We start from the raw sequence: 14,343 nt of genomic DNA, 5'->3' as shown, positions 1-14,343 counted from the left end.
GCAGCCCTCTAGGCCCCTGTCGTCTTTGCGGCTTTTGTAGAGGCAGTCCTTTTTAGTTTATTTTTAGATGTGCACCTCTGAATAAAATGCTCATGTTTCAGTTTTCTTATCTTCCATATTTTGATACTATGTACATACTTTCTACTACTACAAATTTATCACCTTACAATAACAAATTTATTTTCTTACAATTTTGTAGTTCAGAAATCTGAAGGAGTGTCACACTGAAACCCAAGGGTCAGGATGGCTGTGCTCCTTTCTGAAGCCCCTTGAAGAAAGTAACCCTGCAGGCCCCCTGCATTCCTTGGCCTGTGGCCCTCGTCCCCAGTCATCAGAGCCAGGAGCATAGCATTTCGGTGACAGTGCTTCTTCAGCACATGTCCTTCTTTGACTCCTCTCTTCTGCAGCTTTTTGTCATTTCCTTTTATCCAACTGGATAATACAGGATAAACCCCCTATTTCAAATCAGCTGATTAGCAACCTTAATTCTATCTGCAGCCTTCATTGTACTTTGTCATGTAATGTTCACAGGTTCTGGAATTAAGATGCAAACATTTTGGGGGCTGAAGGACATTATTTTGACTACCAAATAGGATTTAGCTTTCAGGACCAACACTCATTATCTCTATTCTTCCTTTTCCCTGAATTATATAATTATAACACTATTGTTGCTCATTTTATATGTATTATGGCCATGTATGTATGGATTATACTTCCATTAAATATTTTATCTTACAAACTTTCATTCCTAGAGTTAATAACTGCCTTTTATGTTTGATTAGTGCTGAATGCACTTAACTGTTAATTCCCCAAAACTATTACAGAAGCATACGTCTTTTGAACATTTCAAAGGCATGAGATCGTTTTAATTTTTGTAGTCATTATTATGTTGGCGTACTTCCTTCCATTTTTCTTCTTATTTGCTACTAGTCCTACTATATAGATGTCTCACAGTTTCCTTTCACCGTTGTCCTGGGAGTTCCCTTTTCTCTTACACTGGATCCCTTGTTTCTTGGGTCATGTATGTTATTTTTTTCCAGAGTCACTTCCTTTTTTTGGTGGAGCACAATTCCCTGGTTATCTTTTCAGCAGAGAAAATAAATTATTTTTCAAATTTGGCCTGTCTGAATGAATCTTCATTCTATCTTTATCTGTGATTAATAGTTTAGCTGTATATAGATTTGTAGGCTGGGAATAATTTTCTCACAAAATTTAATAAAAAGCCTTGCTATAATCTAGTATTGCTGTTGAGAAGTTTGATATGTGCCACATATGCCATTCTAGTTATATATAATTTTGTACTATTTCTGCATTTATGCATTTAGAAAAAATCTCAGAAGCTTTTAGGAGCCTCTCGTTATCCCTGATGTTCAGGTGGTGGGTATTTATGTGTGTATGTATGTATTTTTTTCATTTTTTTGTGCTGGATATGTGGTATAACCTTCTAATTTGAAACTCATATCCTTCAGGTGGGGAAATCTTGAATTATTTGGCTGTTTTCTCCATTTTGTTTTAATAGTTTCTTCTAGAACTTTTGGCTGTGAGGTACTTGGTTGGTTGTGCTGATCCTTTCATCGTGTTGTCATTTCTCCTCATTTTCAACCTCTTGGGAGTTTTTCTTTTAAATTTATAATAGATTTCCTCAACTTTAGTGTCCCATCGTTTTATTAACTTCAGGAGAATTAACATCATGTATTTAATTTCTAAGAGCTAACTTTTGCTCTTTGGAAAATTTAACAAAATATTCTGTACTTGTTATAATATCTTTTGTACTTTCTTTTGGAATAGTTACTGTTATTATTATGATTAAGATTTCTGTTTTTGAAATTGTCTATTTACCCTATTTCTTTTCTCTGTGTGTTTAATTTCTCCCTTTCATGTAAGTGATGTAAACCTTGGATCTGATGATCTTCATGTTGTAGAATAACATACTAAATAACTAAGTAGAACCTGTGCGTGAGGTTGGAGCTTGTTGAACTGAATAGCTAGTGTCATTGTAGGGAAATGGACTTTAACTCTTCTTTCTGTTTAAGAATAACATTTCATTAACATTGTTTTATAGACTAAATTTTTGTTCTTTATATAAAATTTTTTTCAGCTACTGTTGACATTCAATATTATATTATTTTTAGTTGTACGGCATAGTGGCTAGACAATTAACATTATTTATGAAGTGATCCCCTCCATAGTACAGGTACCCACCTGGCACATTGTGTAGATATTACAGTATTACTGGCTATATTTCCAGTGCTGTACTGTTCACATCAGTGATTAGTTTGTAACTATGAATTTGTTCTTCTTAATACCTTCACATTTTTCGCCCATCCTATGCTCAGCCTATCCCAGGCTCCCCCATTAACCATCAGTTTGTTCTCTGCATCTGTGGGTCTGTTTCTGTTTAGTTAGTTTATTTTGTTCTTTAGATTCCGTATATAAATTAAATGATATGGCATTTATTTCTCTCTGACTTATTTCACTTAGTACCTTTTAGCTTCATCCATGTTGTTGCAGATGGTAAGATTTCATTATTTTTATATCTGAGTAATATTCCATTGTGTATATGTACCCCAACTGTTTTTTATCCTTACCTGAGGACATGTTTTCATTGCTTTGAGAGAGACAGACAGACAGACAGAGACACTGATGTAAGAAACACTGATGATTGCCTCCCATACATGCCCACACAGGGGATCAAACCCACAACCTAGGTGTGTGTCCTGATTGGGAATTGAACTGGCACCCTTTTGGTCTGTGGGATGATGCTCCAGCCAACTGAGCCACACTGGCCAGGGCTGTCCCACGATTTAACTTTATCCACTCATCTATTGATGGGTACTTGGGTTGCTTTTATATCTTGGCTGTTGTAAATAACACTGCAGTGAACATAGGGGTGCATATATCCTTTTGAATTAGCATTTTGTACTTCTTTGGATATACACGCAGAAGTGGAATTGCTGGGTCATAAGGTAGTTTTGTTTCTAACTTTTGAAGAACTTCCATACTGTTTTCCATAGTTTCTGCACCAGTTTGCATTCCTACCAAAAATGCACAGGAGTTCCCCTTTCTGCACATCCTTGCCAGCACTTGTTGTTTGTTGATTTATTGATGACAGCCATTCTGACAGGCATGAGGTGATATCTCACTGTGTCTTTAATACCCATTTCTTTATGATCACTGACATTAGCATCTTTTCATATGCCTATTGGCCATTGGAATGTCCTCTTTGAAGAAGATTGTGTTTAGGTCTTTGTCCATTTTTCTTGGATTGTTTATTTTTTGTTTTAAGCTATATGAGTTCTTTATACATTTTGGATATTAACCCCTTTTGGATTTATCATTTACAAGTATCTTCTCCCATTCAGTAGGTTGTCTTTTCATTTAGTTTATGGTTTTCTTTGCTATGCAAAAACTTTGTCATTTGATATAGTCCCATGGTTTATTCTTTCTTTTTTTTTGCCTAAGGAGATATATCAGAAAAAAAATTGCTGAGGAAAACATCTGAGAATTTACTGCCTATGTTTTCTTCTAGGAGTTTTATGGTTTCGGATTTAAGTCCTTAATCCTTTTAAGTTTATTCTTGCATATGATGTAAGAAGGTGGTCTAGTTTAATTTTTGCATGTAGTTGTTCAATTTTCCCAACACCATTTATTGAATAGACTTTTTACGTCATTGTGTGTTCTTGCCTCTTTTGTTATATATGTCAATTGACCATATAGGTATAGGTTTATTTCTGGACTCTCCATTGTATTCCATTGGTTGATGTGTCTGTTTTTATGCCTGTTCTGTGCTGATTTGATATAAGCTTGTAGTATAGTTTGATATCAGATAGTGTGGTACCTTCCACTTTGTTCTTCTTTCTCAAGATTGTTGTGACTATTTGGGGTCTTTTGTGGTTCTATATAAATTTTCATTTATTTGTATTCTTTTTTTTTGTTTGGGGTAATCATTTATCAGTGTTTCTCATTTGTTTTGTGTTTTTCTTGGATTAGCCACTTTCCAGAGAGAAATTCTATTTCCTTCCTGGAGGTTATAAACTTGGCACTCAGTTCTTAGACTAAAAGAAAAGAAGTTCTTGTTATCTAGTACATATGCTCTATATAGATTTTTAGACAATTTCCCTTTTTAGCATGGACCCTTTGGCTCAAAATTCTTGGGTTTAACCTCTCCAGAGTGAACCTGTTAGTCTTTTACCAGGGTGAATGTAGGGTACTCATTGGCATGGCTGCATGAGAGAAGGGAAAGGCTCTTTAAGTGATCCGAAAGACTTTTAGTCATTCCTCATCTTTTTAGCTTCATCTGCATTCTTTCCCTCTGAACTGCCTGGCTTTTTTCATTGTCAGTTATTTGTTGGTGTAGAGCCCTAAAATTTTCTCTTAACAGTCTTTTGATGATGGTTAAGGAGGGAACTAAGGTAAACTTACATTGGTTTGACTCCTTAATCTTTTGTGTCCACACAGATATACAGGTGGTGGTCATTAGTTCATCTTTTCATTTGTGGAGGATAATGACAGGAGGGTAATAAATTGATTACTCAACTGTGAGGGTGAAGGTCTCAGTGAGGATGGAGGAATTACTGTGGGTAAGAAAATTGGTGGAACAGAGTAAGGATTCATGGTGCTTCACAGGACTGAAGAATATGTGTTAGAAGTTGATATTTTTCAGAGAAGTACAAGCAGGAGAAGAAAAAGCAGTGCATTATTTTATATTAAATGGTATTTTAGAATCCTTTCCTTGATAATGTGTACAATGTAAAATTTTATTTCAATGACACTACTTTAGGAATTCCCTCTTACCTTCCTCTGGTGGGTTGTGGTAGCAGCATTTAAACAAATGTATGTGAAGGTGCTTTATAAAGGCATTATTTCGAATGTCACTCTCTCTGTGATTGTCCTATTGATGAATATCTGCTGACTCTACACATCTTACCAAATACTTGTTCTCTAAACTAAATTTTGTATAAAGTTCAGCTGATTTCTAAGAGTAATACCTGAATAGTAACTGTAGTATTTGAGCCTCCACATGTAACATAATAGTGTCTTCCCTTCAGCTGCTCCTTTATTGGATGAGCAGTCCTGCTTAAAGCCAAAACTATGCTTTTTTAGTTGTAGAGCTTTCAGTCTTTTTGTGTCATGAGTTGCATCCCTAACAGATTTCCTTGCCCAGTTTTAGGTAGCAGCACTCATGTAGAAAGAACCATGTGAATGGTGCCCTGGATTGTGCAGTGCCAAGACTCTTGCTCCCTTTTCCTTTTTAGTGCTTTCATTAGGAGCACTTTCCAAATCCCAGTTTGAAGGTGGAGTGGAAAGAAACCAAGGCTATTTTTCTTAAGGCTTTTTTTAAGGGCAGGTCACTGCAAAAGTGAGGGAGAGGTACAGAGATTTCCCATGCATCTTCTGTCTGCAACCTGCATAGCGTCCCCAATGCCAGTGTCCCCCGTCAGAGTGGTACATTTGTTACACATGATGACTCTGTATTGACACATCATAGTCACTGAAGTCTGTAGTTTATATTTCCCAGGTTAGTTTTTACTAGAACTTTTCTTCACTGTTGAAGTCTATCAAGAGATAATTATAATTAAAAAACAATTTCAGCTTGTGGCAATAACAACAAAGTATAGAAAGGCTTTTCTTGAGATATTATATATAATATTTTAGTTATTAAAATAAGTTTAAAAATATCTGAGAAATGTAGTCGTCACAAAAATGTGAACTAAGATCTTGGTCATTTTAGTCTAAACCAAGATGCTTTTATATATGGATATGAGATTTTTGTTAGAAGATATTTTAGGCATCTTCTTCTGATTAGAGTCCTATATATTGAGACCTGTCCAGTAAGTATCCTGCCATGTAATATGAAAAATAGAGACATTTATTGAAGAAGATACAAGATACAAGAAACATTGTACATAGGACAAAGACACCTCAGTCCCCTTCGAAGTAGGCACCTTGACACCTCACACAGTTCTCCCAACTGCTGTCAGCTGCCCCATAGTATTTTCCTGAATCTCACTGATCATGTGAAATCTCTTCCTTTTCAAAAGTGATTTTAGTTTGGGGAAAAGCCAGAAGTCTCAGGGCACCAAATCTGGGCTGTAGGGGGGCTGAGTCCCCTGGGCGATGTAATGTTTCACCAAAAACTCTGCACGAGACATGGTGCATAAATGGGCACATTGCTGTGATGAAGCTGCCAATCATCAGTTGCCCATAGCTGTGGCCTTCTGAATCATCCGAATGGTTTCCACAGAAGAACGTCCAAGCTTAACACAAAATTTGATGCAGATTTGTTGTTCTACTGACTCAGTCATTTTGAATGCTACAGCGACACAGTACACATGCTTATTCAGTGGTGCCCCCACTGACTAGTAGAGTGAAGTTGTTATTGTTCATGCGTGCATGTTCCAGTCCACTCTCCTTGGCTGCCAGGTTACATGGATGTTCCATAAACCATACTCATTGTATTGACAATGGCTGGACCTTTTTCCTCATAGACCTTATATAACATGTATTAGATATTAAAAAGACCTACCATGTGTGATTTAAAGGAGAATGTGATAAATATATGATAAAATCAGAAGCCTATATAAATATAGAACATTTCAGATATTTGCTTTGAGGACAATAAATATCACTTCACATAGGAACAACACAAGTGGTGATTACTGGAAAATAGCAACCAGGCATTACCCATTTGTATAACAATCCAAATACAAAGTAGTAATTTAATAGGTTCTGGTGAAATAAGGGTTAGTATGTAAGAAGGTATTTCTTAAGATGATGTCCTTTAATCTTTCTGAAATCATATAGTATGTTAATTAAACTGCAGATTTCTGGGCTACCTCTTAGGAAAATTCTTAAAATATTATGGGAACATACTAAAGTTTGCAATGAAAGATTTCAAAATAATGTTTGGTATATTTATCATAGAAAGTTTGTAGTTTTGTTAATTACTCATAAATAGTTCTGTTTAAGTGAGTTTCAATTATGAAGGATATTCTATGTTTGATCAAAATGTGAAATAGGGAAAAGAAGGTAAATTATGTTGGTAGATATTAATAATATAGGCAAAATGAGTGCTAAAGTTTTTTGTGATGGGATCAAATTGTATGAAACACTGTCATTAACTATAGGACTTTGGGTAAAAATTACTTAATCCCTCCAATACATTGAATATTAACCTGAAAATGAGAGGAGTAAACATTTTTATAACGGGCGTATTGTGAAGATAGAATGCGACAACGTATGTAATACATACTTCCTTAGCAAAAGCGAGCTGATTAGAGTTCTTCATCATCATCATGACCATTGCGTTAGCCTGCACCATTTTCAGTCCGATGATCTTAAAGTGTCTCTTCCTGTTTAATCTCACCTTCTCTTCGGGGCCAAAATGAATTTTCCCCCTTTGAATTAAGTTTTCTCTACCATTTATTTCATGGTAATTATTCCCTCCTGTGCTTTTATCCCATTTAGCCAGATAGTAGAGTAGCAGATAGTAGAGATCTCAGTATCCACTTTTTTGGTTAATTGCTACAGAACCCTTTTTCTTTCTTTTACCTACACTGGGCATGTGAATTGTGCTTATAAGCTATTGCATTTTAACTTAGGAGCTGTTTCTAGCGGTCTTGTTTCTCTCCTCTCATCCCACCTGATAAAGATATTTTGAAGAAATCTGTTTACTCTGGAAGTTTCCTGTTTAAATTAAATGTCTCTGCCTAAATGAAACTAAATTTGTAAGTTAAATTTTTTTCAAAAGTATAAATCTTATTCTGTATTTGAAACCAAATATGATTGTAACATATTTGCTTAAAATGTTAAAATATTTATTTCTTCAGCTTGACTAATCAAGAACTATGTAACTATAGTTATGAAAGTCAGCCCATTTATTTTAAAATTGCATCCTTTCACCTTCTAAACACTAAACTATGAAACCTGACGCAAATGCTGTAAGAATATCTGAGGTAGATAATTAAAGTATAATTAAGTTTAAATGCCTTGGTGAAGGAGTATAAAAATTATTTAAATTCAATCGGCTAGTACATTTGCAGTTTTCTTTTATTAGGTGTGAAATCTAAGAATCCCCTGCCAACTCTTGAGGGCTCAATCCAGAATGTTGAATTGAAGTACTGCAGCACATCATTGGTCAAATGTGCCTCTGGGACCATGGGATCAATAAAAATTTGTGCCAAAGCCCCAGGTATGTGCAGCTGGACCGTGTAAAACTTTATTGCCTGTATAGGAGAATTGGCCTTGCATTTTACAAGGAGCGTTACTGAAACAAGAATTTACTCATTGTTCCTATGAATCAGAGGTTTTAAATTTTTTTTATTTTACTTAAAAATTTTAATTAATTGTGCCAGGATGATAGTTCTTGATTTTAATAAATTAATTTTTATTTAAGGGAAAAACTTTGCATAGTTTTAACAATGATTATGAGGAAGAAAAATTGAAGGAATGTTTATCCTTGTACTTTTGGTAGGAGTAGGAGGTATAGCTATATATGACACTTTAAAATTAAATTAGAATGTTGTTAGTATAATAAAATTACACAGAAAACCCAGCTGTTTTTAAATTTATGGTGGTAATTGACTTCATCTTCCTACCAATACTATTTTTCATAATATTTCCCTTAAACTGCAGGTTCCGGCACAAATAATGCCCTCCCCCCTTTTATTACTAAATCATAAGCATGTAATTCTGTAACATAACAATATCACATTCAAGCACGAATTATGATTTTCTCAGTGAAATGTTCAAATTGTTGTCTATCTCGTGTGAGACATTCACGTACCCTACCAACCACACTCATGCAAGCCTCACTTCTGCTGGGCCCTGTGTTTGTAATTTAATTACAAACTAAATTTCTAAGTAAGTTTAAAGATAAGGTACAGATTCCCTGGAATGTATAAAGCATGGTGTGTTCAAGTTGTTTCCTTATATAAGTTTTTCTGAAAATGTTCTAGATTGATTAGGTAAATATTAAAACTTTGTTTTTAAGGATTAAAATGCTTTTAATTTTTAAGACTATAACAACATGTACAGCTAAAATTGTCAAATATAGTTGAAATGTTATAATGTTAGTATATTTTAAGATCGAGCATCCTCAAGCTAGTCCTTTATTTATTTTATAAATTTTTTTCCATTAATGTTTCTATTCAGGTGACAGTGGGAAAGAGAAATTGATTCCACTGCTTCAAGGTCCTTCTGACACTAAAGACCTTCACAGCAGCAAGTGGCTCAATGAGAGCAGAAAGCCAGAATCTCTCTTAGCTCCAGATTTGATAACCTTTACAGTTCAAGTTCCTCAGTATATGGACTACTGCCACAGTTCTGGTGAGCGCAAACTTCACATCTTTCTCTTGGCTTGCATTTTTTTTAGTAAGGCTTTTAAAATTGTGCTGCTTTTAATTTTTTTTAGCATTTTGTGTCCATTATGCTTTACAGTTGCACTCTTTGAAAATGCAAATGCAGTATTTTTGTATCAGTTTTAGTCAATGACATGTTTATGAGCAGTAATGGTTTTATTTTATATGAGAATGATTTAGTCGTATGTATAGCAATCTTAGATTCATACCTACTAAATTCAACTGAGTTTTAAAATATACCATATCATGTGATATGTTGAATGGATTAAAGCAAATTTACAACACTGGAAATGTGGATTTCATGGGACAGTACTACTTTGTCACCCACAGTTTGCCATATGAAAATTAGGTGATTGGACCTTCTATAGCTTTGCAAAAAGCAAAAGATGGTGTTGGGACCAAGAAAAAACTCAGCAGTCAAGATCTTATTTCTTGATTTATATTCTTCTCTAGTAGCACTTTGCCTGTAATCTGTTTCATTTTATTCCACACCATAATAGTAGCAGATCCACACTTCTTATGTTGAGAGGAAATACTGGAAAGATCAATGAGAACTGAGGTGGGGGAAGAGGTGTGGTCATTAGAGACCTCTATCAGCAGTGTATGGTTAGTAAAGACAAGGTGGTCACTCAGTGAGACTAGAAATAAGATAGCTATATACAGGTTTCTTAAAAGGATAGAGGATCTGGAATTTTTCTTGGGAATTACTTGACCACTGCCGAAGTGCTTTCAAATAGTTCCCTAAGAGTAAAGCTCTGTTACTGTTAACAGGTATTGCAGCTTATGGGCAATAACGTTAAACATTACTGCACTAGGTTAAAAATAGAAACCATGAAAAGACTTGTTATTGGCTGACTAGACGGAGACTCCATGGAGGTGAACATTGAAAGCACTGCACCAGTGCACATACACAGGGACACAAGACTTTAAAGATGAGTGTTATTGCAGCGGCTCTCACAGTTGAGTGGCTTCCACATTGGGAACTGGACAGCAGTATTTGCAGGGTCAGTCTAAGGCCCCCCTGTCAATATGCTGCTAAAAATGCATTCCTCAGAAATAACTTATCAGCCTGGTGAGAATGACTATAAGATGCTAAGGAAAAAAATGTGAGGATGAGTCAGAAACCCAAACTGCGAATGCCCCTGTGGATAAGATTTTATCAGTCTTTTAAGACAGGGTTTGATGAACATTTTAATCAAGGGCCAGATAACAAATATTTTAGGCTTTGTAGACCATCTGGTCTCTATGACCTATTCAGTTCTGCTGTTTAAATCACAAAAATAGCCATAGACAATATGTAAATGAGTGGATGTGCCTCTGCACCAATAAAACTTTAATTGGTAAAAACTGGAGGAGGGCCAGATTTAGCCTATGTAGTTTAGCTTACCACACCCCACCCTTGTTTTAGAGAGAAGGGATTGGTGGTTAAATAAACCGTAAGGTTTTGTTAATGCCTGTTTAATCATGTTCCTTAAATATGCTCTTTGGTATACTTTTGTAGTCTACCATATAATAAGGTTTGATAGGTTTTGTTTTCATATCATGAAATCATTCAAATATTACTGAAATGACCAGACCACCTGGTTATGAGTTTTGATACATAAGAAGGAAGTAAGTTTGTTTACTTCTGTGTATTCTTAATTGGAGAGGGAGTCTATGTTTTTCCTTTTGCTATATACACAATTAGAATGAATGACAGTGTCAAGCTTATTTAAATAATAATCAGATCTTTCTCATAATGATACTCATATTCTTTGTAATTTAAATGGACTTTTAGAGTGACAAATATGTATTTGTCTTTCTAATCTATTACATGAGCCTTAAAATTAACTATGATAAAAAATTATACCTATGAGCCCTGGCTGGAGTAGCTCAGTGGATTGAGCATGGGCCTGTGAAGCAAAGGGTCGCTGGTTCGATTCCCAGTCAGGGCACATGCCTGGGTTGCAGGCCAGTTCCCAGCAGCAGGGGACGCATGAGAGGCAACCACACATTGATGTTTCTCTCCCACTCTTTCTCCTTCCCTTCCTCTCTCTCTAAAAATAAATAAAAAATATTTAAAAAATCATCATTAAAAAAATTATACTTATGATATATCAGGGGTAAAGTTTCACATTTTTTCTTGATGTTAAGGAAGTTTACCTAGTCTTCAACATTAATGTTTAGTGATATGTTTATGGATTTATGTATGAAATTTTAATGTGATCATGTATTTGGTGTTTTGAAAATATCCTGTTGGGTATATTTTAATCCTGAAATGTAATATATTTTTATTTAAACTACATTCATATAATTTACTTAGGGTGTTTTCAAACTTGAATTTTATGTTCAGCCTTGGTACTGCCACCACATTCATGGCTTTGTGAGAGGTTGAGAGAGCTCCTGAGTGTTAATTTTTAAAGCCCATTTAAAAATAACATTGACTAATCTTATGTTCCTGCAACAAGATTTAAATTGGAGGGGTGTGTTGCTGTATTAACAGATGGTACAGACAAATCATAAAGTATACATTTTAAATGAAGAAATAATTTATCAACAATTTGCTGTGACTTTACTGAAATATCAGTGTTCAGTAAGTACTTTCCTTGCCACTGTACAAATTTTTTTCTTTATGTCTTATGCACACGAACATGCATGTGCATGTACACACACACAGAAACATACTTGTTACTTCTTTATGTTTCTTTAGCTTTTGGTGCTTTTTACAGTCTGCCATTCTGTACATGCTTCTGATTTATCATGTTGATTTTTTTTGCTGTTAGAATTTACACTACATTTGGTCAGGAGATTAGTCTTTTTTAGTCACTGCTGTGTTTCTAGGGTACAGAACAATATCCCACATATAGTGTGCTGTCAACAAATATTTAATGAGTGGATAAGCAAGTAAGTGATGATTATATTTATATTGACTCACTGATAGTTTTTGAGGCTGGAGCACCTAAGGAAAATGACACAGAAGTCTTCCCTAGTGTTGTGTTTTTAAATTTTTTTGAAAGATTCTTGGTAGTTAAACTCTTTTAGGTGAACAATTACAGAGAAGCGCAAGTAATCCCTGATGTCTCTTTCACAGACAAGCAGATGCCCAGGTCAGATTGTTCATGAAGTTTCCCCTTGAATTTATAGAATTTCAACAGGAGGTATTTGATTGTAGAGTAGTAAGTAATCAGTTAACTGACTCGTTGCAAATTGTGTATCTTAGAGGAGTTTGGTGATCTTTCTAGTTGGCTTCTCCCTATCCTGCTATAATGTGTGGAAGACAATAGTCTTGGTGCATATACTCCCAAATTGAAGGCAGGGGATTAAAACCGGGAGTCGGCAAATGTTGTGGATATTATATAAAAGTCAATTTGGAAGGGAATTGACCTAACTAAGCTTTTGAAATCAGCTTATTTACGATAAAGAGGCAGAATTTTTTGCCCCAACTTAAGAATTCGAGGGAAGGGACAGCTTTATAAATGTGAATTAGGTTTTTATATGACTGAAAAAGTATTTATGGTGTCAGTGATGTCTTTATAAAAATAGTACTTTTATAATTTAAAAATTACTGTCATATATATTTATTTGTTTGCAAAATGAAACTGTGTTTAGCACAGCAAGTACTATTTGTGTCTTATTAGAGGAGGAAATAGAGGCTGATTGACCTTCTGTCTAGCAACTCAGACTCTGAACTCAAACCTAGGGCTTCCATGTAACATTTTCCCATTGTCCTAGGCTATTTGTATTCATCGTATAACCTTAGGGTCCGTATTGCTAAACATTGCATCCCCCAGCTTTAAAAGTCATTAACTTTGGGGCGCTCCTTTCTTCATATTAAGCACTGTCAGAAGAGCCACACTTTCATGGTGTCACAACATTCCTTTCTTTCTGATGTCTCAGCAACGCCCTTTGCACTTTCCCTCTTCCACCCTTGATTGCATTCTCTACTTCACTGACTGTGATTACAGCAGTGTCTGAAGCTTCTTGTGGGAGTCTAGTGTGCCAGCCCACATTCTGTGTTCATTGTTACTCTTCACAGGGACCACTTAGCAATCTTCTGTTTCTTACATTTGTGTAGATATTAGGGGTCAAATGGAGAAATTAGATGCATCTTTCGCTCCTTCAGAGGGAGACACACTTGGTGACTACGATTGATGTATGTAAAGTATTTTTAAAATGGGGTTCTAAACATTTTTCTTCATTTGTCTTTTAAATATAGACTTTGGCTCTTCTTCACATGCTGTATTTTGCCTATGAGTTATAACAGGTTCTGCTTGTTACAAAGTTCCGAGTCTTTGTTAATCGGTATCAACATATAAATAAATTTTTAATTGCCTGCTTTAGGAATATAAAATGATCACAAAATACTGTACCCTTAGAGTAAAGGAAGTTAGCAGTCATTCATTTGAATTTCCAAGTCAGTGTTTGGAGTCCTTTTTATCTCTCTCCCTCTTTCTGTGTACTCCAGGTATCTTGGCCTTCTTTCTTTCAGGTTTTCACTGGTGATGATGCTTCTGCATATTGTTTTTTCTGTCTGGGATTCTTTCTTAAATCCAGCTCCACAACTACCTCTTCATGGAAACCTTACTGACTGTCTCTGTGTGTACCCTGCCCCCAACAAGTCTGATTAAGTACCTTTGTTACATCCATTTTCATAGTTCACTATATTTTTATAACATTTAACTGACAGTGTATACGTGTATAGATGTGCGGTTTGAATGCTGTTTTCACTATTTGACAATGAGTTCTGTGAGGGCAGAGTTAGTCACTGGTTGCTTATCATTGTCTGTTTCCAGGGCCTGACATTACTTGACACATAGGGAATGCTTGATAAATCATTTTTTGAATGAATGAATGTATTTGACAGATAAATAGTATGTTTTAAATATAGTGATCCTCATCCTTCCATGTGGATGATATACTCAAACCCTCTTGTTTTCAGCATGCAGTTTTTCTTTTGAGATACAGACTTCAAATTTCAGCCACCTCTTGACCACATATACCTGTG

General features: G+C 35.3%; 1 protein-coding gene across 11 annotated transcripts in view; it reads left to right on the top strand.

Moving 5' to 3' along the window:
- Positions 1-14,343, top strand: part of VPS13B (vacuolar protein sorting 13 homolog B) — a 700,507-nt gene that overhangs the window by 172,268 nt on the left and 513,896 nt on the right. For all 11 annotated transcript variants that reach the window (XM_053660831.1, XM_053660829.1, XM_053660828.1 and 8 more), the window contains 2 exons: positions 8,057-8,191; positions 9,154-9,327. In XM_053660831.1, coding sequence (XP_053516806.1) covers positions 8,057-8,191; positions 9,154-9,327 — 309 coding nt within the window. The remainder of the gene's footprint in view (positions 1-8,056; positions 8,192-9,153; positions 9,328-14,343) is intronic.

Source organism: Artibeus jamaicensis, unplaced genomic scaffold, assembly GCF_021234435.1.
Source record: "Artibeus jamaicensis isolate MK-2021 breed Jamaican fruit bat unplaced genomic scaffold, CSHL_Jam_final scaffold_916, whole genome shotgun sequence".
NCBI lineage: Eukaryota > Metazoa > Chordata > Mammalia > Chiroptera > Phyllostomidae > Artibeus > Artibeus jamaicensis.
This window is presented reverse-complemented; position numbering and strand designations above follow the sequence as displayed.